Raw genomic sequence first — 22,649 nt, forward strand, 5'->3', positions numbered from 1 at the left:
AGGAAGTCTGGAGAAAAGACCAGGGAGCAGGGGCCCTCGTGAGGAGCAGGAATTGGCAGCAGGGGCCACCAGAACACCAGAGGGGATAGTGGCAGCGGGAGGAAGATAGAGCTAGGCTGAGTCTCAGCCCCGTCACCTCTTGGCTGGTGAAGCCTCTGGCCTGTTCCTCCTTTCAGTCACCACTTCATCCCTGGGTGATCGTGGGCCCAGTGCAGGACTGGCTACAGGTGTTTGTTGATTGATAACTGCTGACGAAAATGCACAGCTTCACAAACAGAAATTCATTTCACCAACACTCTTGCAGGAAGCCCTCCAGGAGAGACAAAACCATCCCTGCTTTACTGTTATGGACGTGAGCCTCCGAGAGGCAGTGACTTAGATGCTCATCCAGCCAGGAAGGAAGGGACACACTTGACCCTCAGTCTGAGACCCCATCAGGCCACCAATAATTCTCCCTCCAAACCCAGCTCAGGTCAAGGCCTATCTTCACCCTCAAATCACCCTCAAGGCAGGCTTAACTCCTCTCCACAGCACTATAGCCATCCCCACCCGGCCCCGATGCTCCACGGACAGGGCCACCTTCCTCCACAGACCCTAAACCAGAGCCCTCTTGGGCTTTGCTGGCCCGAAACCACCTAAACTTGTTACTCACGTGTTATTTTTACACTGGCGTTTCCCCTCAGCCTTGCATACTGTGTGGTGTTTTCTGACACCACTTTTCCAGATGTCTGACACCAACGTCAGGGCTACCCACACTTCCTGGCCAACTACACATTCAGGGGTTCCCATGACTCCACCCCCTCAGGTTCAATAATTTGCCAGAGTGACTCAGAACTGAGGATCGCCCTGCCCTGACGCTTCCTGGTGTGGTGTCCTCAGGGATGCAGTGCGGGCAGGAACAGCCACACTCGAGATGAACAGGGTAAGGGATGGGAGCAACTGGCAGCCACTGGAATCTCAAGTTTTGGGTTTTTTGTTTGTTTTTTTGAGACGGAGTCTTGCTCTGTCTCCCAGGCTGGGAGTGCAGTGGTATAGTCTTGGCTCACTGCAACTTCCACCTCCCAAGTTCAAGTAATTCTTCTGCCTCAGCCTCCCGAGTAGCTGGGATTACAGGCACCCACCACCATGCCCGGCTAATTTTTGTATTTTAATACAGATGGGGTTTCACCATGTTGGCCAGGCTGGTCTCAAACTCCTGACCTCAGGTGATCTGCCCACCTCGGCCTCCCAAAGTGCTGGAATTACAGGCGTGAGCCACCGCGCGCCCAGCCCTGAATCTCAAGTTTGTAAAGTGCTCCACCTCAGTCAGCCGGACTCCCAGGAGTCACTGCTTGGGATTGAAAGTTTCCACCTTCGAAATCACCTGGTCTTTCTGGTGCAGGAGCGACCCTGAGGCAATCTAGGGGCCCTACTGTAACAACTTCATTAGCATTAACTCAAATGGGCTGGAAAGGGGTTATGAATACCAAGACATTCACCACTCATGAAATTTCAAGGGTTGTTGGAGCTTGGAGCCCCGTGTTAGGAACCCAGGAGAAAGACCAAATATTTCTTAGTATCCCACACATACCCTTCCTCAGTTCTCCAATTATCATAATTCTATTCATCCTCCACATTCCACCCTCACCTTCTATGAAAGCGCCCCTGAATTTGCTGCAGGATACAGATTGCTCCTGGAGTGCAGTTCTGGTGTGAGCTTGCAGAGGCAGCACAGTGCCCTGGGCAGCCCTGTGTACCCCACGACTGTCAGATCAAAGGGCAACGTGACCCTGGCCCACAGTGGCAGGAGCCGAGTGCCACTGGCTTGGCCCTGGGAACCTGCACATCTCCCCTCTGGGCCAAGGAAATGAACAACACAGACAACAGGGTCTCCCTGATGGCCCCATCCCCAGGGTGGAGGCCCTGTACCGGGCACTGCTCTGTGCTCGCTTGCGCTCCCCAGCCGCTGGCAGTGTCTGGAGGATGTTGGAAAGCTTGGGAAGAGCAGGCTGAGCAGCTCCTTTGTGGACAGAAAGGCCATGTGGAGAAGAAGCGGCACATCAAGCTCTGGTTAGGATCCAAAAACAAATGCCAGCTCCTAGGATCCCCAGACCAGGGTGTGAAACGTAGCCCAGAGCACCCCAGACCCGCACCAGTTGCGTCAACTGTGACAGTACCCAGAGTGGAAAAAACATGAACTCAAACTGTGTTTTCCTCCGCTGCTCTCTCAACGCCAAGAGACATCTGTGGCCAAATGTGTTGGGGATTTCTCCCGACACCAAGCAAGCAAGCAATTCTGCAGCCTACACCAGCTGGGTATCCTCCAATTCAATTCAGTGCTGACCGTACCTATAGTATCTGGAAATGGAATCCACAGGTTCAGGGCTCTGTCCCACGAGACTGCCCCCTCCGCACGTTGGACTGACCACCCTCTTTGGGTGGGATGATTTGCCAGAGTGGCTCACAGAACTTAGGGAAACTTATGTTTACCAGTTTATTACAAATGTTATTAGAAAGGATACAAATAAGTAAACAGCCAGATGAAGATACACACTGAGTAAGGTCTGGAAGGGTCCTGGGCAAATGAGGGAGCTTCTGTCCCCATGGAGTAGGGGTGTGCCATCCTCTTGGCACATGGACATTCTCGTTCCCCTCCCTCCCTCCACATGTTCAGCTCTCTAGAAGCTCCCCAAAGCCTACCTTCCTGGGCCTTTTATGGAGACATCATTGGATAGGCATGGCTGAAGCATGGCAACCATGTTGAGATGAAACTGGACAAAAAGCGTAAGGTCTAAACCCAGCAAGTCCTGTCGGTCTAGATGCTTCCTGATCTCTCTGTGCAGTGTTCCTCCTTCCCGGGTATGGGGCAGGACCCTCTCTGGAATGAGGGTCTTATGAGCTACAGTCAGATTAGAGTCTGGCATTGAGCAAGTGAAATGAGGGCATAAGGTCACAGACAGAGATTCCATTTTTGAGGCCTGCAGTGCCCCAACAAAGGGCTATGGAAGTGATGAACCAGAACTGTGGACAAAAACATCTACACACACACACACACATAAAAAATATCACGGTGCCCTGGGCAGCAGCTGGAGCGTGTGGATCATACTTCTTGCAGATGAAATAGAAACAGCAGGACTGTAGATATTGCCCAAGGTCTCCTAGCCAGTCAAGGCCGACCACGATCCACAGGCCACGGCACAGTTCTGGGCCTGACATGGAAGGTGGGGAGCATCCAGATCAGAGACCATTCCCACTGAGTGGTGGGCAAGGACAGAATGACAGAAGAGGTGATTAGTAACCACATATGGCTATTTATTTGATACAGGGCTCTGTACAAAATATTTACACATATTCTTTACAGAATAAGTAAACCACCTGAAGGTAATTAGATAATGCTTTCTTCTCAATGACAGGGAGAATCCTGGTGTCAGCAAAGTTACAAAACAGATAAACATGATCCTTCCGAGGCCACAACTCAAGCAAATGCCACTTGCTTCCTAGGATCTGAAAAGCTGTGGCCTTGGGACCCTGGTCACATGAACCTCTTTTCCTCAACCCCATCAATTCCTTCAGTATTTACAAACAGGTTTGAGTGCTTGTGGAAGGAGGGGCAGCTGCTGCCGCCCACTGAAATGATGACAAGAGGGCCAGCTTGCTGTGGGAGAGCACTGGGAATATATGCCGCATCATCACCTCTGGAAGAATTTCCTTTGCCCTGATAAATACACCACTTTCTAAATTAATCCATCTACATTAGGCTTACCCCAAGGTGGGGCTCCTGCCATGGACAATGATCCATCACTTTGAGCTTTTTTTGGTTTTAAAGTGCGTAGTGGCTGGGCGTGGTGGCTCACGCCTGTAATCCCAGCACTTTGGGAGAACGAGACGGGCATATCACTTGAGGTCAGGAGTTTGAGACCAGCCTGGCCAATGTGGTGAAACCCCATCTCTACTAAAAATACAAAAATTAGCCAGGCATGGTAGCAGATGCCTGTAGTCCCAGCTACTCAGGAAGCTGAGGCAGGGAGAACTGCTTGAACCTGGGAGACGGAGGGTGCAGTAAGCCGAGATTGCACCACTGCACTCCAGCCTGGGCAACAGAGACTCCATCTCAGAAAAAAGAAAATAATAATAAAATAAATAAAAATAAAGTGCTTAGTGTAACTCAGTGGACAGGGCTCCCAGCTGCTCTGGCTCGCCAGCTGCCTGGCATGTGGGACACCCTCCACCCTGCACACAACAGGCATGCAAGGAGGGCATGGAGGTCTGGATATGGTGGGGTGGAGTGCTTCTGGTGTGTTCACTTTAAGAAAACACCTGCCAAGAGAGATCAGTGCCCAGGAAAGACCAGGAAAATACAAGTACATGGCTGCTTCATACCATATACCCCAATTCTTTAAAGCAGCAAAAGGCACTTTTTTTTTTTTCAGGCCAGAGTTAATCTAAAACAAACCTGGCTTTGCTTAGAGGGAAGCTGTCCCGGAAGGACTGAGTGATGCCTCTTGTTCCCTAAGGCCTGGAGAGTCTTTGGAGAAGCTTGGGCAGGGAAGTTGGCTGTTCCAGGCTCCTGCCAAGCTCTTCAGGCTCCATTTGTTCCTTTCTGGGTGCCAGCAAGTTTCCAATGACAGTTCCAACCAGGTGGGAGAGACCAGTTGACGAGACAAATCAGACCCAAAAAACGACGCTAAGGTAGTGAATGGGCGCCTATGTGGGAGTAGTATGATTTGAGGAAAACAGGAAGAAAAACTGGTCAGAAAGTGGCACTTTGGAAGTGGAAAGCTGTTTGCAAATAGCAACTCTGTCTAAAGTGAAATGTTAATCAAGTAGAAAATAAAATTCAGGATCTTAGAAGCTCATCCTTCTGATGAGAACTATTTTTTTTTTCTGTGAAGGAACTATTATTACTTTAAAAGTGAGGGTAATTTACATATGGGGTGTATATATTCTAAAAATAGTAACAAAAGTACTTTTTATAAGCAATGTTTTGTGGCTTGTAGAAGAAAACAGGGAGGAAAAAAAAAAAGGCAGGCAAAACTAGTCTAGGTCTAGGCCCTAAAAATGAGCATTCCTTCCCACTTGACTGGAAATGCCCATGCAATCTCTAGGCGGAAAATAAGTAGGATTTAACAAGTAACCTAGTTCCCTTCTGTCTCTGATTTCGGAGCTGCTAGTAAGAGGGGCCGATCATGCTCCCAGACGAGTCCTTTGGCCTCTTGTTCTCAATCTCAAGCCTGACTCCTTCAGCAGCAGCCCCTCCTCCTGTGTTCATTGGATGCGGGCAGACCAGGAGCAGTGAAGAGGGCATCCCGTGCTCCAGCTCACTTTCTACGGGGTAACTAGGAGGTTCCCGGTAACTAGGGCAGCCCAGGCCCAGCAGGTTGCAAAGGCAGCTGGAAGCTTCAGAAACCCACTTCCTCCACCACCACAGGAGGTGGCAGAGAGCCCATCCAAAAGCCCACTGGGAGGGGCATAAGATTCTGTGCCAGGCCCCCAAGTGCCCTCTGTGTCAGCTAGGCTCTCCTATTGGCCTCTGAAGTAAAGGCAAACACCAACAGGCAGGGCAGGGTGGCAGGAATAGAAAACTCTAGACAGAAACCCTTTTAATAAAGGAAATTCCACCCCTCCCAATCCTTCCATGGAAGGGTGAGACCTTAATGTGATGTAAGAGGAAGGTCTTCTCTGGCTTTCAGGGAAACAGCTGCAGCTGAAACTTAGGGGCCCACTCCAGGGCACTTTTCACCACAGCCAGTGCGGCCGCTCCAAGTGCCACCGTCAGCCCCATCACTGCCAATTTCACAAAGCGGTTGGTCCTTGGTTTGGTCAGGACATCTTTTGCTCGATCTTCAGGCCGCAGAAGTCCCCGAAACCGCTGCCGCAGCACCATATCAGGCCTCTGCTGGGCTGATGCCAGCTCAAAGTCTTTGAAGGTAGAGGCTGCCGTCCTGCAGGGGAAAGAGACAGAAGGAAGGAAGTGGTATGAAAGAAGAGGAGAAAAGAAAAACTACACCACATAGGCGGCGGGCAGAGCCTTTCATTGCTGGGAAAGCTCTTCTTGATAAAGACCCATATGTCTACAGTGGGGATTCCACTGGCCTAAGCTCAATCTCTGGAAACATGCCCCAATCCTGTCCCACCAGACACAAACCTTCCCTCACTTAGCTGCTCATTTACAGCCACCCCCACTCAACCAGCATCCCAGCCTTGCTCACCTCTCGGCTTGCTGTTGGGCGGCGGCCTCCCGAGCAAGTTCGGATGGGGGAAACTGAACAAAAAGGTCCCCTGCTCTGCTGATCAGTGTCTCATAGGGCAAGTCCTGAGGGATCTGGGACAACAGGTGGTGAACCGAGGCCATGTCACAGTCACAGTCCAGGACTTCCTGCTCGCGATACAACACAATCTGTGGGGAGGTAGTAAAGCCTTGCGGTCAGAGGCCAGACACACGGGCCTGGGCCGCCTGCATTCCATTATCCTTGGAGATGAATTTAAACTGGTTACAGACAGGACTCAGCCCAAATGTTCAGCAAACTCTTGTATCCATCAAGGAAGTAATAACATATATACTCTCAGCGCTACTCCTACTGTCTGGCCCTTCCTGCGAACTCCCACCACGTGACATGAAAGGCTGACCAGTTACAATCTGAGTCCTTCAGGTACACTGGGCTGCTCAGGTGTCCCTTTAAATCTTGAAAGAAATGAAGGAGATTCTTTTAGAAGAAAGGAGAAGAATACTGGGAGATTCCTGGAGCTCCAGCATAGAAGACACGGTTCAAAACAGTAGAAAGAACAGTCTTGCTCCCTTTAAGCATCTTCCTTCTGACTTTTGGTCCACAAACCCACGGATGCTCAAGGGACCAGTGGCCACTGAAAGACTTCCCTGAACTCCCATCTCCACCCCATCCCTCAGGCCCTTCTCCCTGAACTCCCATCTCCACGCCATCCCTCAGGCCCTTCTCCCTGAACTCCCATCTCCACGCCATCCCTCAGGCCCTTCTACTAACTGGAGCCCCCACCCTCCACCAAAAGCCACTCCCTTGTCTATCATGACACCAGATCTCTTCTTAAATCTGGAGTTGGCAGCTTGTACTACTACTTCCCTAATTGTGTTCATCAGCTGAATATATGTTCCAGGCAATGTCAATAGGAACCCTGACAATTCACAATGCAGATTAGTGTTTTAAAGGTTCAGAAGAGCCATGCAGCAAAAAAATCTGATTTTGTTTACCCAGCATTTCACAACTATTTTTTTTGTGACACCCCCATTAATATTGCATAGAATGGTGTCCAGGCACACCAGCCTCAAAAGTGCTGTCTTTTGCATCTTTCCATAATCCCCAGGTTTCCCTTCAGGGAAAATGACCACAGTGGGATGGGTGATGGTGAATCTAGTTGCTGGCTCGTGGCCTGTACCTACCACGGCTGCAAAGTAAATGGGCATCAGTGGGTGGCAGGCCAGGAAGAAGTCATATAACCGCACGACGTGCCTGAAGTCAGACAGGACATGCCCAAACCAGGTGATGAGCCAGCTGAGGGCAAAGATGGTCCCCACCTCAGCACTAAAAACAAAGGAAAGCCAGGTGTCAGATCCTGTGGGCCATCCCGTCCCTCTCTCTGGGCCTTCTTTGTCCTCAGTGCTGGTGAGAAGGAAGCATTAAGGAATAGAATTTCTGGAAAATTCAGCTACCAAGGAATTCAGCATCTTCTCCTCAGAAAATACTTAATACAAAGTCTTCAAGGTGTACCATGACACTAACACCACAACAGGGTCCTGGCTGCTTTATCTCACTGGGTGCTCTCCTAATGGCCAACAAATGTCAACTACAGGAATGAGAAGCAGTTGTTTTCAGAGAACTACACCATGATTCTCCTTCTGAGTAAGTCTTACCCTTGTGGGGGGCACAGGTACATATTCCCAGGCCTGAAAACATGACCGCATTAATTTTTCAATTAACATGAGACAAATGAAATATCTTAAGATGTAGCTGCCAGGCGCGGTGACTCACGCCTATAATCTCAGCATTTTGGGAGGCCGAAGTGGGTGGATCACCTGAGATCGGGAGTTCGAGATCAGCCTGACCAACATGGAGAAACCCCATCTCTACTAAAAAAACAAAATTAGCCTGGTGTGGTGGCACATGCCTGTAATCCCAGCTACTTGGGAGACTGGGGCAGGAGAATCGCTTGAACCTGGAAGGTAGAGGCTGCGGTGAACTGAGATCACGCTATTATACTCCAGCCTGGGCAATGAGCAAATACTCCGTCTCAGAGAAAAAAAGGCATAGCCATTACCTTTTAAAAAATTTTTTTAAAAAGAGGCATTGGCCAAGAACACATTTCCAACTAAACAGAGAAGAAACAAAACATCACATGGGATTTGCAAAAAAATAGTTCTTCTCTTTGGTACTTAGGAAATAAAACAACCCATTGTCAGCCTTCTCCTTCTCGCCGCTGGATCCCACAGGACTTCGTGTTTCTCTTGTGGCAATCATCTCAACATCTACCTTGGCATACATACCTTATCCACCTCTCCCCACTAGATGTAAACTCAAGGGATGGGATATGTCCCCCAAAGAGCACAGTCCCCAAAAAGTGCTCCAAGAACAGAATTATCCAGATTGCTGGTGACTGGAACAACTTGGGAGAACTTAACAAATCCCCCCAAGACAATGAGGAGACTGCGCTCGGCTTGTGAGGAGGGGTGTGGGTGTGTGTATGCATGCACACACAAATGCGGACACACATGTACCTCTGCATGAAGTCATGGAGCTCTGGATTCACCTGGTCAATGATGGGCATCAGATAGTTTAATATATGCTTGGTGTTGTCCATTGTTGGATCCATAAAATCCCTGGAGGGAGACAATTCAATAAGCCTGGTCACCAAACACTTAGATCAGGGCTGGGGATGGCAAGGGCTCAAGCTCCTAAAAAAAGTTGACCAGAAAATGGGCCAATGAGTTATCCCCAGGATGGCTGAGGAGTGATGCCTGTCCTCTCACGTCCTTCTGTACTGGTACCTGAGGTGGTGGGTAGATAATTTTTCTACCAGGGATGTTGCCAGCCTCTCGCCTACCACCAGCAGAAATGTGACCACAATGTCATGGTAGCCCTGGTAGTAGTGCAGCTGAGGGTTGCGCTCCAAGATGAGGAGGATGATGTCAATCAGTTCTTCCTGGAGCCCTTCTCTCTGTTCTTCTGGCATGCCTGGGGACAGGAACAGAGAGGAGATGCCTTTGAACACACCAAGCAGCCTAGTTAATAAGGAGGTCGAAGAAGGCCAGCAATGAATTTTCAGAGAAAAAAGGAAAATGAATTACAAATAATTTGGCAACGCATATCAGGATCCACTGTTGATACCACCTGGCATACAGGAAAAGGCAGCCGCTAGCTCTCCAGTGAGGGAAGCTGCAGACACCACCTTAACCAAGTCGCTGCAGTTAATACTGCTGGGACACAGTATTTAACTGCAGTATTTCAACCATGGGAGCCGCAGAAGCCTCTGCCTCCCGATGCGATGCACTGACAGAGCTCAGCATCACGCCTGCAGGATTCCTATCAACGTGCACAGACCTACATCTCGCGATGAAGAAATACCCAATACACCCAAAGTAAGAGAAATTTCACAAAAATAACTGGCCTCTCATACAGTACAAAGGAACTGTTCCAGATTAAAAATGGCTAAAGAGATATGATGACAGCATGAGAAACGCATAAATCTGTATTTCCTTCTCCAGTGAAGCACATGACTCGAAGAAATGGTGAAATGTGAGTAAAATCTGTGGATTAACTAGTTAACTATTTTTCAGTGTTGTTACTGATGTTGCTCAGTGTACTGTGATTTTGTGAGAGCCTTATATTTAGGAAATATATCCTGAAACATTTAGGGGTAAAAAGATGTCATGTTTGCAACTTAAATAGTTCAGAGAAAAAGTGTATGTCTATGTGTAAAGTGAAGGAAAGAGAGAAAGCAGCTAAAAAAGCAAATGTAGTAAAATGTGAAAACAAAACGAAATCTGGGTAAAAGGTATCTGGGGAATTCTTTGTCCTATTTTTACAACTTTTCAGTAAGTATGAAATTATATAAAAATAAAAAAATGTTAAAGTTGCATGTTTCCCTTTAAACCAAAGCAAACGTTACGGGAAAAACCAATCTTCTTGATCCAAAGATGTATTATAGCTGGAAACAGGGAAGCCTGACTTGGGAGTTCTTTCAGAGTCCAGAGCTAGTCCTGCCAGCAGTAAAAATGCCAAGCCTTGGCCTCATGAGCCACGTTAGAAGAACGGCACATGCACAGCTTCCCTACACCATTAGCTTTTAGTTACAAACACATACTCAGAGAGAGAAAGCAGCTAATGTAAGGGCCCAAACTAAACTGGACAAAGGATTGCAGGTAAGAGCAAAGCTCACCTCTTGCCCATATTTACCCCATCCCTTCTCAAATAGAAAGCATACCCTAAAAGATAAATAAGGAAATGAAGCAAACCCAGGGCTGCTGATAGGTGAAGTAGTGAAAGGAGTGAGAGTAAAAATTAAACCCTGTGTGAATTTTCAGCAAAAGAGCAGTGAGTCAAGCCCAGAAGACCATGAATGGAAAAAGAATATGAAGCCACATGGTAAGTTCAGCCTACAGAAAGAATATCACAGATATTACATCAATGGAAGAGGAATAAAGGGTTCAGAGGGAAAACAGGCTACCTAGGAAAAAATGGGGGCCAGGCACGGTGGCTCTCGCCTGTAATCCCAGCACTTTGGGAGGCCGAGGTACGTGGATCACCTAAGGTCAGGAGTTCGAGACCAGACTGGCCAACATGGTGAAACCCCCTCTCTATTAAAAACACACACACACAAAATTAGCTGGGCGCGGTGGCAGGCACCTGTTATCCCAGCTACTTGGGAGGCTGACGCAGGAGAACTGCTTGAACCCGGGAGGCGGAGGTTATAGTGAGCTGAGACAGTGCCATTGCACTCCAGCCTGGGCAACAAGAGTGAAACTCTGTCTTTTAAAAAAAAAAAAAAAAAAAAGGGAGGCATCTGTCCTATGTGATCTCATCCAAACCAGCAGGCTAGGAAAAGGGAATGGACCGTGGGCATGTGCTTTTATCAAAACCACGCTGGCAGACTACTGCTACCTGGGGATTGCAAAAGTCTGTCCAGGAAGCAGGAATGCCAGCAGGAAAGCAGCCCCTTCAACAACAAAAGCCAGGCCAGAGCACAGTCCAGAAGAGGGAGGCAGTGAGCTCAGAGGCTCCTGTTCCCTTTAGCAATTCTCCTTTCTTCACAACCTAAAGGTGGAGTTGCCAGAGGAAGAAAAATAGGTCATCCATGCGACATTTGTTGCCCAGTTCCCTTCACTGTGAAAACTGAGACAACGGTCCTTCTTTTCTTTCTTCCAGAAATGAAGAGGTAATTTTAGGAATATATTCTCTTTTTTTTGTTTTCTTTGTATTTATTTATTTTTTATCTATCGCTGCTGAACAAATTAAGGAATATACTCTTACACAAACAGGGACTGGCCTCTCTTCCCTCTAAGGAATCTTACATATGTATGCGCAAGATATCATTATTTTTAAACCTAATTAAGATATTAATCATTCTTGTTGGTGCCCAATTCCACACCAATCTGCTCTTAAACACCAGACTGATGGCTCTAACAATTCTTATTAACTCCTTTTTGTGGCTTCAAGGAAAAACAAACCCTCTTCTCTCATTCACCACCTCTAGGCCAGGAGAAATTATTTTTGGTTCAGGCTTTCACAGTGGGGGTCTGAAAGTGACCAGGCAACAAAAGGATGACTCAGCAAAAGGAGAGTTCTGAAGGTCCCTGAGGAGGCAGGGTCCAGCATACTAGGTCACATGGTATGACCTGGGACAGATACAGTCTTTCCAAATGTGGCAGGACCGCGAGAGCTTCTCACCAGGAGGGAACCGCCGCAACGACCGCCGGACGTCCAGCAACACTTGTTGGTAGTCCTTGCTCATCTGCCGTAGGTTCTTCCCTATTGAGGGAAAAGGAACGTTACTGCAGGAATGTCCAAGAAGCCAGACCAGAAGCAAAACATTCTAGGATGACGCAAAAGGCCTAGAGGACACATGTCAGCTTTCTCCCAAAGAGTAGGATATGACTCAAGATACAACATTTGGCAGGGAATCCCTAGTTTAGTTCCAAACATTATGTTTCCTGCAAGTCACAATGACCCTAAGAGAAGGGAGCACAGACTTCCCAGGAGGTAATACAATGGGGTGAGAAGGAGAACAAAGATGTAAGGAGAACAGGCGCCTCGTGCAGAAGGCCACTGCACATCACTGGGAACTGCTCTGAATTTCAAAGTCCACAGCTACAAAATGAGGATATTCCCTTCCAAGGATCAAATAAAATCATGAATGTGGGAACAATACACCACTGAAAAAAACCCTAACACCTATAAAGTTGTGGGAGCACTAAGCCGTTTAGAAAGGTATACTGAGACTCACACAAAGAACCACCTAACATCTCTTGACCCAGCAATTCTAAAACTAAGACGCTGCGAAGACGAGACAGTCCTTGTGTTCAGCTGGTACGTCCAATACAGTGTGAAAGTAAGGAGGCAGTCTCTAGCTGTTATATATATAACAAGTGTACATTTTCCCCAAACAAACCAAGGGCTGTATAATAAGCATACATTTCCCTCGCAACCCAAATCAAAAGCTAGTAAGGCTGGGCAACACTTCCTCACATGCAGGCTTCATGGTATAAAAAGATGAGGGAAGTTTGGAACCTGGTAGAACATCATCTGAGGATTCAGCGTGTGAATATGGCACTGCCTTAGCCTTCCAACAAAAAGCTGACTGCTCTGAAGCAGCCAATTCCAAGGATAGTAACAAGTGGCAACTCGACACCTACTGGGTGACATCATGACACTGTGAACTTTTTGGTGGCAGAAGTCCTGTTTCAATCACCTCCAGTACCTGGCACACAATCATAGCACAACTAATATTTGCCAACTGAATGAAAGAATCCTCAGCAGTTGGCATTTTGCCATGATGGCAGGAAAGCTACAAGGTGAGCTCACTGTGAATGGCCAGCAGGGTGGATTCACTGTTCTGCAGGACTTTTCTTTACTATTTTGAACTGCATTCCAAGGAACTCTTTTTACTACATAGGCCTTGCATATTAGTTAGGTAACTCTTTTCACAGAATTACAGGATTTTACAACTCCAGAGGATCTCAGTATTTCCAAATAAAAAGAGAGTGTTTTCTTTTTTTTGAGAGTGTCTCACTCTGTCGCCCAGGCTGGAGTACACTGGCACAATCTCGGCTCATTGCAACTTCCACCTCCCGGGTTCAAGCGATTCTCCTGCCTCAGCTTCCCTAGTAGCTGGAATTACAGGCGTGCGCCATCACACCCAGCTAATTTTTGTATTTTTACTAGAGACGGGGTTTCACCATGTTGGCCAGGCTGGTCTCGAACTCCTAACCTCAAGTGATTCACTTGCCTCAGCCTCCCAAAATGCTATAATTATAGGCGTGAGCCACTGTGTCTGGACAAAAGAGGGTGTTTTTGTGTGTGTTTAATTTTACTTTACTTTTAGAGATGGAATCTTGCCATGTTGCCCAGGCTGGCCTCAAACTCCTGGGCTCAAATAATCCTGCCTCAGCCTCCCAAGCAACTAAGACTACAGCGGTGCACCACCACGTCTGGCTAACTTTTAACTTTTTGTAGACAGGGTTTTGCAATGTTGCCCATGCTGGCTTCAAATTTCCAGTCTCAAGTGATCCTCCTGCCTCAGCTTCCAACAGTGCTGGAATTACAGGTGTGAGCCACTTTGCCCAGCCACAAAATATGCTTTTTTTTTTTTTTTTTTTTTTTTTTTTGAGATGGAGTCTCGCTCTGTCACCCAGGCTGGAGGGCAGTGGTGCAATCTTAGCTCGCTGCAACCTCCACCTCCTGGGTTCAAGCAATTCTCTGCCTCAGCCTCCCGAGTAGCTGGGATTACAGGCACCCACCACCATACCTGGCTAATTTTTGTATTTTTTTTTTTTTTTTAGTAGAGACGGGGTTTCACCCTCTTGACCAGGCTGGTCTTGAACTTCTGACCTCAAGATCCACCCGCCTCGGCCTCCCAAAGTGCTGGGATTACAGGCGTGAGCCACAGCGCCCAGCCCAAAATATGCATTTTTAAAAGATACTTGCCAAGCAAGTATGTAGAACAAAGCATATACATTTTTAATAAACTCACTTGCCTAGGCGATATTTTAATCCCTAATAAAAAAAGAACTTGGCTGGGTGTGGTAGCTCACTCCTGTAATCCCCGCACTTTGGGAGGCCGAGGCAGGCGAATCACTTGAGGTCAGGAATTCGAGCCTGATCAACATGGCAAAACCCCGTCTCTACTAAAAATGCAAAAATTAGCCAGGGGTGGTAGTGCACATCTGTAATCCCCAGCTACTAGGCCTCCCTGAGGCAGGGATTACAGGCTTGAACCCCGCGGGGCAGAGGTATGCATTTTGAGCTGAGATTGTGCCATTGCACTCCAGCCTGGGCAACAAGCGAGATTCCGTTTAATAAAATCAATAAGTAAAATAAAAGCTAATAAAAAAAGAACTCGCGGGGTGTGGTAGCTCAAGCCTGTAATCCCGCACTTTGGGAGGCTGAGACAGGGTGGAATCACTTGAGGTCAGGAGATCGAGACCATCCTGGCTAACACAGTGCAAAACCCCGTCTCTACTAAAAAATACAAAAAACTAGCCGGGGGTGGCGGGCGCCTGTGGTCCCAGCTACTAGGAGGCTGAGGCAGGAGAATGGCTTGAACCCGGGGGCGGAGCTTGCAGTGAGCTGAGATCAGGCCACTGCACTCCAGCCTGGGCGACAGAGCGAGACTCTGTCTCAAAAAAAAAAAAAAAAAAAAAAGCAAAAAAAAGAACTCATCCCACTTTTGAATTAAATTCTACTTACTGGTTTGGCCTTATTTTCAGAGTGGGCCCAAGCATTTCCCAAAACACTCTAGATTTATTCATATACCCTTGGTTTGAAAGGACCATAAAAATTAAAGATCCTGGACTTCTTTTCTCCCTGTCTCCTAGATACACTCCCCTCACAGCCTCCCCGACTCCCCTTACCTGATATAGGAGGTGGGTCATTGGCATTGACATTGAGGAGCTTGGGCCACACTTTTCGTCTGATCTCATCAGTCAGGAGCCCTCCTTCACTGATAGCCATGCGTCTAAGGGCAGCCACATCAGTGGGATCACTGTTCAGAGCCTGGTGTATCTCTGCCACTTTCTTTTTCCTTTTGGCGTTAAAGTCTGAAAATAACGATAGGGAAGAATTAGGCGTATATTCAGCACGTGCATGTTTTCTGCCTAGGACTCAATCTCCTTTTTGATGTGAGGTACAGGTAGTATCTCCTCTGAGCTCTAAGACTGCCTGCTGGCATAAAGGCTCATAGCCACATGTACTGTCATTTCAGGCCCAGTCTACTGGCCCTCATGGGGGAGGCTTGGAGAGCCCATTATAAAACAGATTTTAAATCGCCAAAAAAGGAAGTCTCTTTTTATAGGTCTGAACCAAAAATCATAGGCACAGACTGGAAATAATTATTAGTTGTTGTTTTTAAGAGACAGTGTCAGCTGGGTGTGGTGGCTCACGCCTGTAATCCCAGAACTTTGGGAGGCCGAGGCAGGCGGATCACAAGGTCAGGAGTTTGAGACCAGCCTGGTCAATATGGTGAACCCCCGTCTCTAATAAAAATACAAAAATTAGCTGGGCATGGTGGTGCTCACCTGTAGTCCCAGCTACTCAGAAGGCTAAAGCAGAAGAATAACTTAAACCCGGGAGGCAGAGGTTGCAGTGAGCCAAGATCGTGCCACTGCACTCCAGCCAGGATGACAAAAAAAAAAAGAAGAAAAATAAAGAGACAGTGTCTCTCTAAGTTGCCCAGGCTGGCCTCAAACACCTAGGCAACACTGATCCTCCCACCTCAGCCTCCCAAAGAGCTGGGACTACAGGTGCATGCCACCATGCCTGGCCCAGAAATAATTATACGTTTTTAAAATTATTTTTATTTTTGAGATGGAGTCTCGGTCTGTAGCCCAGGCTAGAGTACAGTGGCGGAATCTCAGCTCACTGCAAGTCCGCCTCCCGGGTCCCAGTTCAAGCAATTCTCCTGCCTCAGCCTACCAAGTAGCTCAGATTTTAGGCATGCACCACCATGCCTAGCAATATTTTTGTATTTTTAGTAGAGATGGGCTTTCACCATGTTGGCCAGGGTGGTCTTGAACTCCTGACCTTGTGATCCTCCTGCCTCAGTCTCCCAAAGTGCTGGGATTACAGGTGTGAGCCACCATGCCCAGCCTATACGTACATTTTTTTTTTTTTTTTTTGAGATGGAGTCTTGGTCTGTCACCAAGCTGGAGAGCAGCGGCACAATCTCAGCTCACTGCAACCTCTGCCTCCTGGGTTCAAGTGATTCTCCTGCCTCAGCCTCCCAATACATTTTTAAAAAAAACAGGTAAGCCAGGCTGGGCGCGGTGACTCATGCCTGTAATCCCAGCACTTTGGGAGGCCAAGGTGGGTGGATCACCTGAGGTCAGGAGTTTGAGACCAGCCTGGCCAACATGGTGAAACCTCGTCTCTACTAAAAATACAAAAAAAATTAGCTGGGCATGGTGGCCTGCGCCTGTAATCCCAGCTAGTCGGAAGGCTGAGACAGGAGAATCGCTTGAACCCGGGAGGCGGAGGTTGCAGTGAGCCAAGATTGCGCCACTCCAGCCTGAAACAGAGTGAGACTCTGTCTCAAAAAAAAAAAAAAAAAAAAAAGATAAGTGAAAAAAGAGATGTAAGCCGGGCGCGGTGGCTCAAGCCTGTAATCCCAGCACTTTGGGAGGCTGAGACGGGCGGATCACGAGGTCAGGCGATCGAGACCATCCTGGCTAACATGGTGAAACTCCGTCTCTACTAAAAAAAAAAAAACTAGCCGGGCGAGGTGGCGGGTGCCTGCAGTCCCAGCTACTCGGGAGGCTGAGGCAGGAGAATGGCGTGAACCGGGGAGGCGGAGCTTGCAGTGAGCTGAGATCCGGCCACTGCACTCCAGCCTGGGCGACAGAGCGAGACTCCATCTCAAAAAAAAAAAAAAAAAGAAAAAAGAGATGTGTTAAAATCAGACAGATCTTGGTTCACATCCTGGGTCTGCCACTTATCTGATCCATAATCTTGGGCAGATGACTTCCCTGCTCTGGGCCTCTGGACTGACACCCTCTTGTCAGGATAGTTACCATGGTACACAGTAGAAACTTATTAAGTTTTAGTTCCTCTCCTCACTCTGAAACAACACGTATTTTACAAATCAACCTACAGATATTTAATTAGTACATAATATGCAAAGCACTAAGGAGATATACTGTGTAAGTAACAAGCAAGGAATTACAATTATAATAAATGCTCAGTAAATTCAGGCATATCTAGCAGTTAGTGTCAATGTTTTCATAAAAGAATGTCTGTTCATTCTTAATTCCCAAACTTCACAGAGCATATACATCTCTTACTGTAACAATTTTTTCCTGTTGTTTAGATAGGAAAAATGCATGTCACCAAAACTCAGTACTACATTGAAAACAAAACCACATGAAAAAGTCTCCTGTTACACGTTACTACAACTGGTAAAAACATTAGAATCACATAGAGATTTTTTTTTTTTTTTTGAGATGGAGTCTTACTCTGTCGCCCAGGCTGGAGTGTAGTGGTGCAATCTCAGCTCACTACAACCTCCCTGTCCCAGGTTCAAGTGATTTTCCTGCCTCAGCCTCCCGGGTAGCTGGAATTACAGGCATGCACCACCACGCTCGGCTAATTTTTTTTTTTTTTTTTTGATGGGGTTTCACCATGTTGGCCAGGGTGGTCTCGAACTCCTGACCTCAAGTGATCCACCTGCCTCAGCCTCCCAAAGTTCTGAGATTACAGGTGTGAGCCACCATGCCTGGCCAACACAGAGTTGTTTTCAAAACCAGAGTGTCAAAGGGTACTTGGGTTTCCAGTGTGGCTGGTGGGGTGAGAGGCTGTGACACTGCATACAAAGGAACTGTTCCTTAAAAACCATAATAAGTAATGTTTTAAGCATCTTACATCCTTATGCGATAGTCTGTTACTCATAGGCATTTTGCCATGTTTAAACTGCTTTTTAGGGCTGGTCTCCTGTGTGGTGCTGTTTACAACTCATTCATGACAATCAGATTTCTTTGTTCCTTTTCCACTCCCACTGCTTTACTTGACTAGCCTTCCAATACATAAATAAACAAATAAATAAATAAATAACTTTTTTAGGAAATTGGTTGGGAATTTGTGGTTAGTAGCCATCATATCATTTTTCTATGTGAAATAACAGAGTATTGCTTTTTGTCCTTTTGGCTAAGATCAGGGGAGATAAAGGAGTAAAAGGCTCTGAGAGTTTGCATACAGAATGTCTGCTTTTAGGGACGGCTTGCTGAAGTTTAAATGGATGATGCCTGTATTTCGGTTCTTTCTGGTTGTCGGTACCATTGAGAAAATATGTCAAAAACACAAGAAACATTACACGAGACAACACCAAATGTCACAAGGCAGTAGACTATAATTGTCAAAAAAGGCGCGTGCAGACAATAATGACTAAGAGCTCAGAGACTACAGTGGGTCAGGGCCAAGCTAACCTGAGAACTGTACCTTAAAAAGGAAGGGGAGCAAAACTCTCTTGACATGCTTAATTGTGATGTTTAACGGACATCCTTGCAGTGCAAGACAACCTTTTTAAAATAAATTCTCGGCCGGGGACAGTGGTTCACGTCTGTAATCCCAGTACAGACCAAGTACGGGGCCAAGGCAGGCAGATCACCTGAGGTCAGGAGTTTGAGACCAGCCTGGCCAACATGGTGAAACCCTGTCTCTACTTTAAAAATACAAAAAAAAACGGCCGGGCGCGGTGGCTAGCCTGTAATCCCAGCACTTTGGGAGGCCGAACGGGCGGAACGAGGTCAGGAGATCGAGACCATCCTGGCGAACACGGTGAAACCCCGTCTCTACTAAAAAATACAAAAAACTAGCCGGGCGAGGCGGCGGGCGCCTGTAGTCCCAGCTACTCGGGAGGCTGAGGCAGGAGAATGGCGTAAACCCGGGAGGCGGAGCTTGCAGTGAGCTGAGATCCGGCCACTGCACTCCAGCCCGGGCGACAGAGCCAGACTCCGTCTCAAAAAAAAAAAAAAAAAAAAAAAAAAAAATAAATAAATAAATAAAAATAAAAATACAAAAAACTAGCAAGGCATGGTGGCGGGCGCCTGTGGTCCCAGCTAGTCAGGAGGCTGAGGCAGGAGAATCGCTTGAACCCGCAAGGTGGAGGTTATAGTGAGCCGAGATAGCGTCACTGCACTCCAGCCTGAGCGTCAGAGCAAGACTCTGTCTCAATCAATCAATCAATCAATCAATACATTCTCTCGGCTTCAGACCCACCTATCTTTGGTCTCTTAAGTTAAATCCAAAGCAGCACCCATCACATCTGCCTTTTCTTCACTTTTGTCTCCCATTGCTTCCGGATACCTTCTTCCTTTTCCTGCAAAGCCCATTCTGCTGGAGTGGAAAAGTCCAACGCCTTGATACCAGGATCTTGCTCAGTCACCCAAGATGGAGTGCAGTGGCACAATCATGGCTCACTGCAGCCTCAACCATATATATATAGTTTAAATAAATCAATAAATTCTCTCTTAATGATGGTTCGAGCCTCACCACTTGATTAGGAGAATCAGCATAACCTGTAGGATCTTACTTGGAATTGAATTCTGTATTGTAATTTTGTTCCTGTTCATTTTTAAATTTTATTTTTGTTTCACTGGAAAGATGATGCTCAGTTTTAAATGTTAAAAGTGTACGGGCAAAAGGCCAGGTGCAGTGGCTCACACCCGTAATCTCAGCACTTTGGGAGGCCAAGGCAGGCGGATCACGAAATCAGGCGTTCAAGACCAGCCTGACCAACATGGTGAAAACCCCGTCTCTACTAAAAACACAAAAATGAGCCTGGCCTGGTGGCGCGCGCCTGTAATCCCAGCTACTCAGGAGGCTGAGGCAGGAGAATTGCTTGAACCCCGGTGGTGGAGGTTGGAGTGAGCCAAGATCGCACCACTGTACTCCAGCCTGGGAGGCATAGTGAGACTGCATCTCAAAAACAAACAAACAAAAGTGTATGAGTTAAGGGAACCAGGTACAATGGCTCACGCCTGTAATCCCAGTGCTGTGGAGGGCCGCAGTGTGAGAATCGCTTGAGCCCACAAGATTGAGAACAGCCTGGGCAACAAAGTGAGACCCTGTCTCTACAAAATGTACGAAAAGTTAGCCAGGCATGGTGGTCCCAGCTACTTAGGAGGCTGGGGCGAGAGGATCACTTGAGCCCAGGAGTATAAGGCTGCAGTGAGCTATGATAGCACCATTGCACTTCAGCCTAGGTGACAGAGCAAGACCCTATTATCAAGGCACTGGACTTTTCCACTCCAGCAGAATGGGCTTGGCAGGAAAAGGAGGAAGGTATCCTGGTGACCTGTCTTTAAAAACAAAAACAAGGCTGGGCACGGTGGCTCATGCCTGTAATCCCAGCACTTTGGGAGGCCGAGACGGACAGATCACCTGAGATCAGGAGTTCGAGACCAGCCTGACCAACATGGAGAGACCCCGTCCCTACTAAAAATACAAAATTAGCTGGGCGTGGTGGCGCAGGCCGGTAATCCCAGCTACTCAGGAGGCTGAAGTAGGAGAATTGCTTGAACCCAGGGGACAGAGGTTGCGGTGAGCTGAGATTGCAGATCGCGCCATTGCACTCCAGCCTGGGCAACAAGAGCAAAACTCTGTTTCAAAACAACAACAACAACAGCCAGGCGCAGTGGCTCATGCTTGTAATCCTGGCACTGTGGGAGGCCGAGGTGGGCAGATCACCTGAGGTCGGCAGTTCGAGGCCAGCCTGACCAACATGGAGAAACCCCATCTCTACTAGAAGTACAAAAAATTATCTGGGTATGGTGGCACATGCCTGTAATCCCAGCTACTCGGGAGGCTGAGACAGGAGAATTGCTTGAACCTGGGAGGCAGAGGTTGCAGTAAGCCGAGACGATGCCATATGCCACTGCACTCCAGCCTAGGCAACAAGAGCAAAACTCCGTCTCAAAAAACAAACAAACAAAAAACAAAAACCAAAAGCAGCCAGGGACTGTGGCTCATGCCTGTAATCCTACCCTTTTTTTTTTTTTTTTTTTGGAGACAGAGTCTCGCCCTGTCACCCAGGCTGGAGTGCAGAGACGCAATCTCGGCTTACTGCAACCTCCACCTCCCAGGTTCAAGTGATTCTCCTGCCTCAGCCTCCTGAGTAGCTGGGATTACAGGCGCGCGCCACCATGCCTGGCTAATTTTTTCTTTTCTTTTTTGTATTTTTAGTAGAGACAGGGTTTCACCATGTTGGTCAGACTAGTCTCGAACTTCTGACTTTGTGACCCGCAAGTCTCGGCCTCCCAAAGTACTGGGATTACAGGCGTGAGCCACCACACCCAGCCTATCCCAGCACTTCAGGAGGCTGAGGCAGGTGGATCACTGAGGTCAGGAGATTTGAGACCAGCCTGGCCAACATGGTGAAACCCCATCTCTATTAAAAATACAAAAATTAGGCGTGGTGCGGTGGCTCACACCTGTAATCCCAGCACTTTGGGAGGCCAAGGCAGGCGGATCATGAGGTCAGGAGATCAAGACCATCCTGGCTATTACGGTGAAACCTCATCTTTACTAGAAAAATACAAAAAAATTAGTCAGGCATGGTGGCAGGCACCTGTCGTCCCAGCTATTCGGGAGGCTGAGGCAGGAGAATAGCGTGAACCTGGGAGGCGGAGCTTGCAGTGAGCCGAGATCGCACCACTGCACTCCAGCCTGGGGCACAGAGCGAGACTCCATCTCAAAAAAAAAAAAAAATTAGCTGGGCATGGTGGCAGTCACCTGTAATCTCAGCTACTCAGGAGGCTGAGGCAGGAGAATCGCTTAAACCTGGGAGGTGGGGAATGCAGTGAGCTGAGATCATGCCACTGTACTCCAGCATGAGTGAAAAGAGCAACACTCTGTCTCAAAAAAAAAAAGGCAAAAAGAACATGGATTCACCTGCTTATATAAGAAAAAAGGGGAAAAAAAAGTACAAGTTGCCTTGTTACAATAAAACTAAATGTGTATACACATAAAGGAAAGGAAGGACATTCAGGGCCTGGGATGAAGGATACAGAAGAAAGGCCAAGAGATACGGCCCTTCCATTTGACAGTAAATAGACTAATGAAAAAACATTTATGTAGTATATATTAGACGCAAGGCACCAGAGTTCATGTGAAGTGGAAGATATCACCAGAAGGTAGGGTAGATTTTAGAAAGGACTAACATCAGAAGGTACATTAGATTTTAGAAGGGACACTAAGCAGCTTCCCCAGCAATGTTCTAGTCTGAGACCACAGTCTACAAACTGCTTCCATGACAAAGCTGTACATTATTATTATTATTTTATTTTTATTTATTTATTTTGCAACAGTCTTGCTTTGTATCCCAGGCTGGAGTGCAGTGGAGCAATCTTGGCTCGCTGGAACCTCTGTCTCTTGGGTTCAAATGATTCTCAGGCCTCAGCCTCCCAGGTAGCCAGGATTGTAAGCGCATGCTGCCACCAC

General features: G+C 47.5%; 2 protein-coding genes across 3 annotated transcripts in view; both read right to left on the bottom strand.

The window, feature by feature from the left end:
- REM1 (RRAD and GEM like GTPase 1) overlaps positions 1–22,649 on the bottom strand; it is a 753,594-nt gene that overhangs the window by 616,608 nt on the left and 114,337 nt on the right. The window lies entirely within an intron of this gene.
- The window catches only part of TBC1D20 (TBC1 domain family member 20), a 28,047-nt gene continuing 7,857 nt past the window's right edge, over positions 2,460–22,649 (bottom strand). Inside the window, exons 2-8 of the mRNA XM_050807170.1 lie at positions 15,074–15,259; positions 11,892–11,972; positions 8,993–9,179; positions 8,723–8,824; positions 7,391–7,532; positions 6,189–6,376; positions 2,460–5,921 (exon numbers count right to left, since the gene is read on the bottom strand). Coding sequence (XP_050663127.1) covers positions 5,666–5,921; positions 6,189–6,376; positions 7,391–7,532; positions 8,723–8,824; positions 8,993–9,179; positions 11,892–11,972; positions 15,074–15,259 — 1,142 coding nt within the window. The 3' untranslated portion in view covers positions 2,460–5,665. The remainder of the gene's footprint in view (positions 5,922–6,188; positions 6,377–7,390; positions 7,533–8,722; positions 8,825–8,992; positions 9,180–11,891; positions 11,973–15,073; positions 15,260–22,649) is intronic.

This window comes from Macaca thibetana, chromosome 10 (genome assembly GCF_024542745.1).
Source record: "Macaca thibetana thibetana isolate TM-01 chromosome 10, ASM2454274v1, whole genome shotgun sequence".
Taxonomy (NCBI): Eukaryota; Metazoa; Chordata; class Mammalia; order Primates; family Cercopithecidae; genus Macaca; species Macaca thibetana.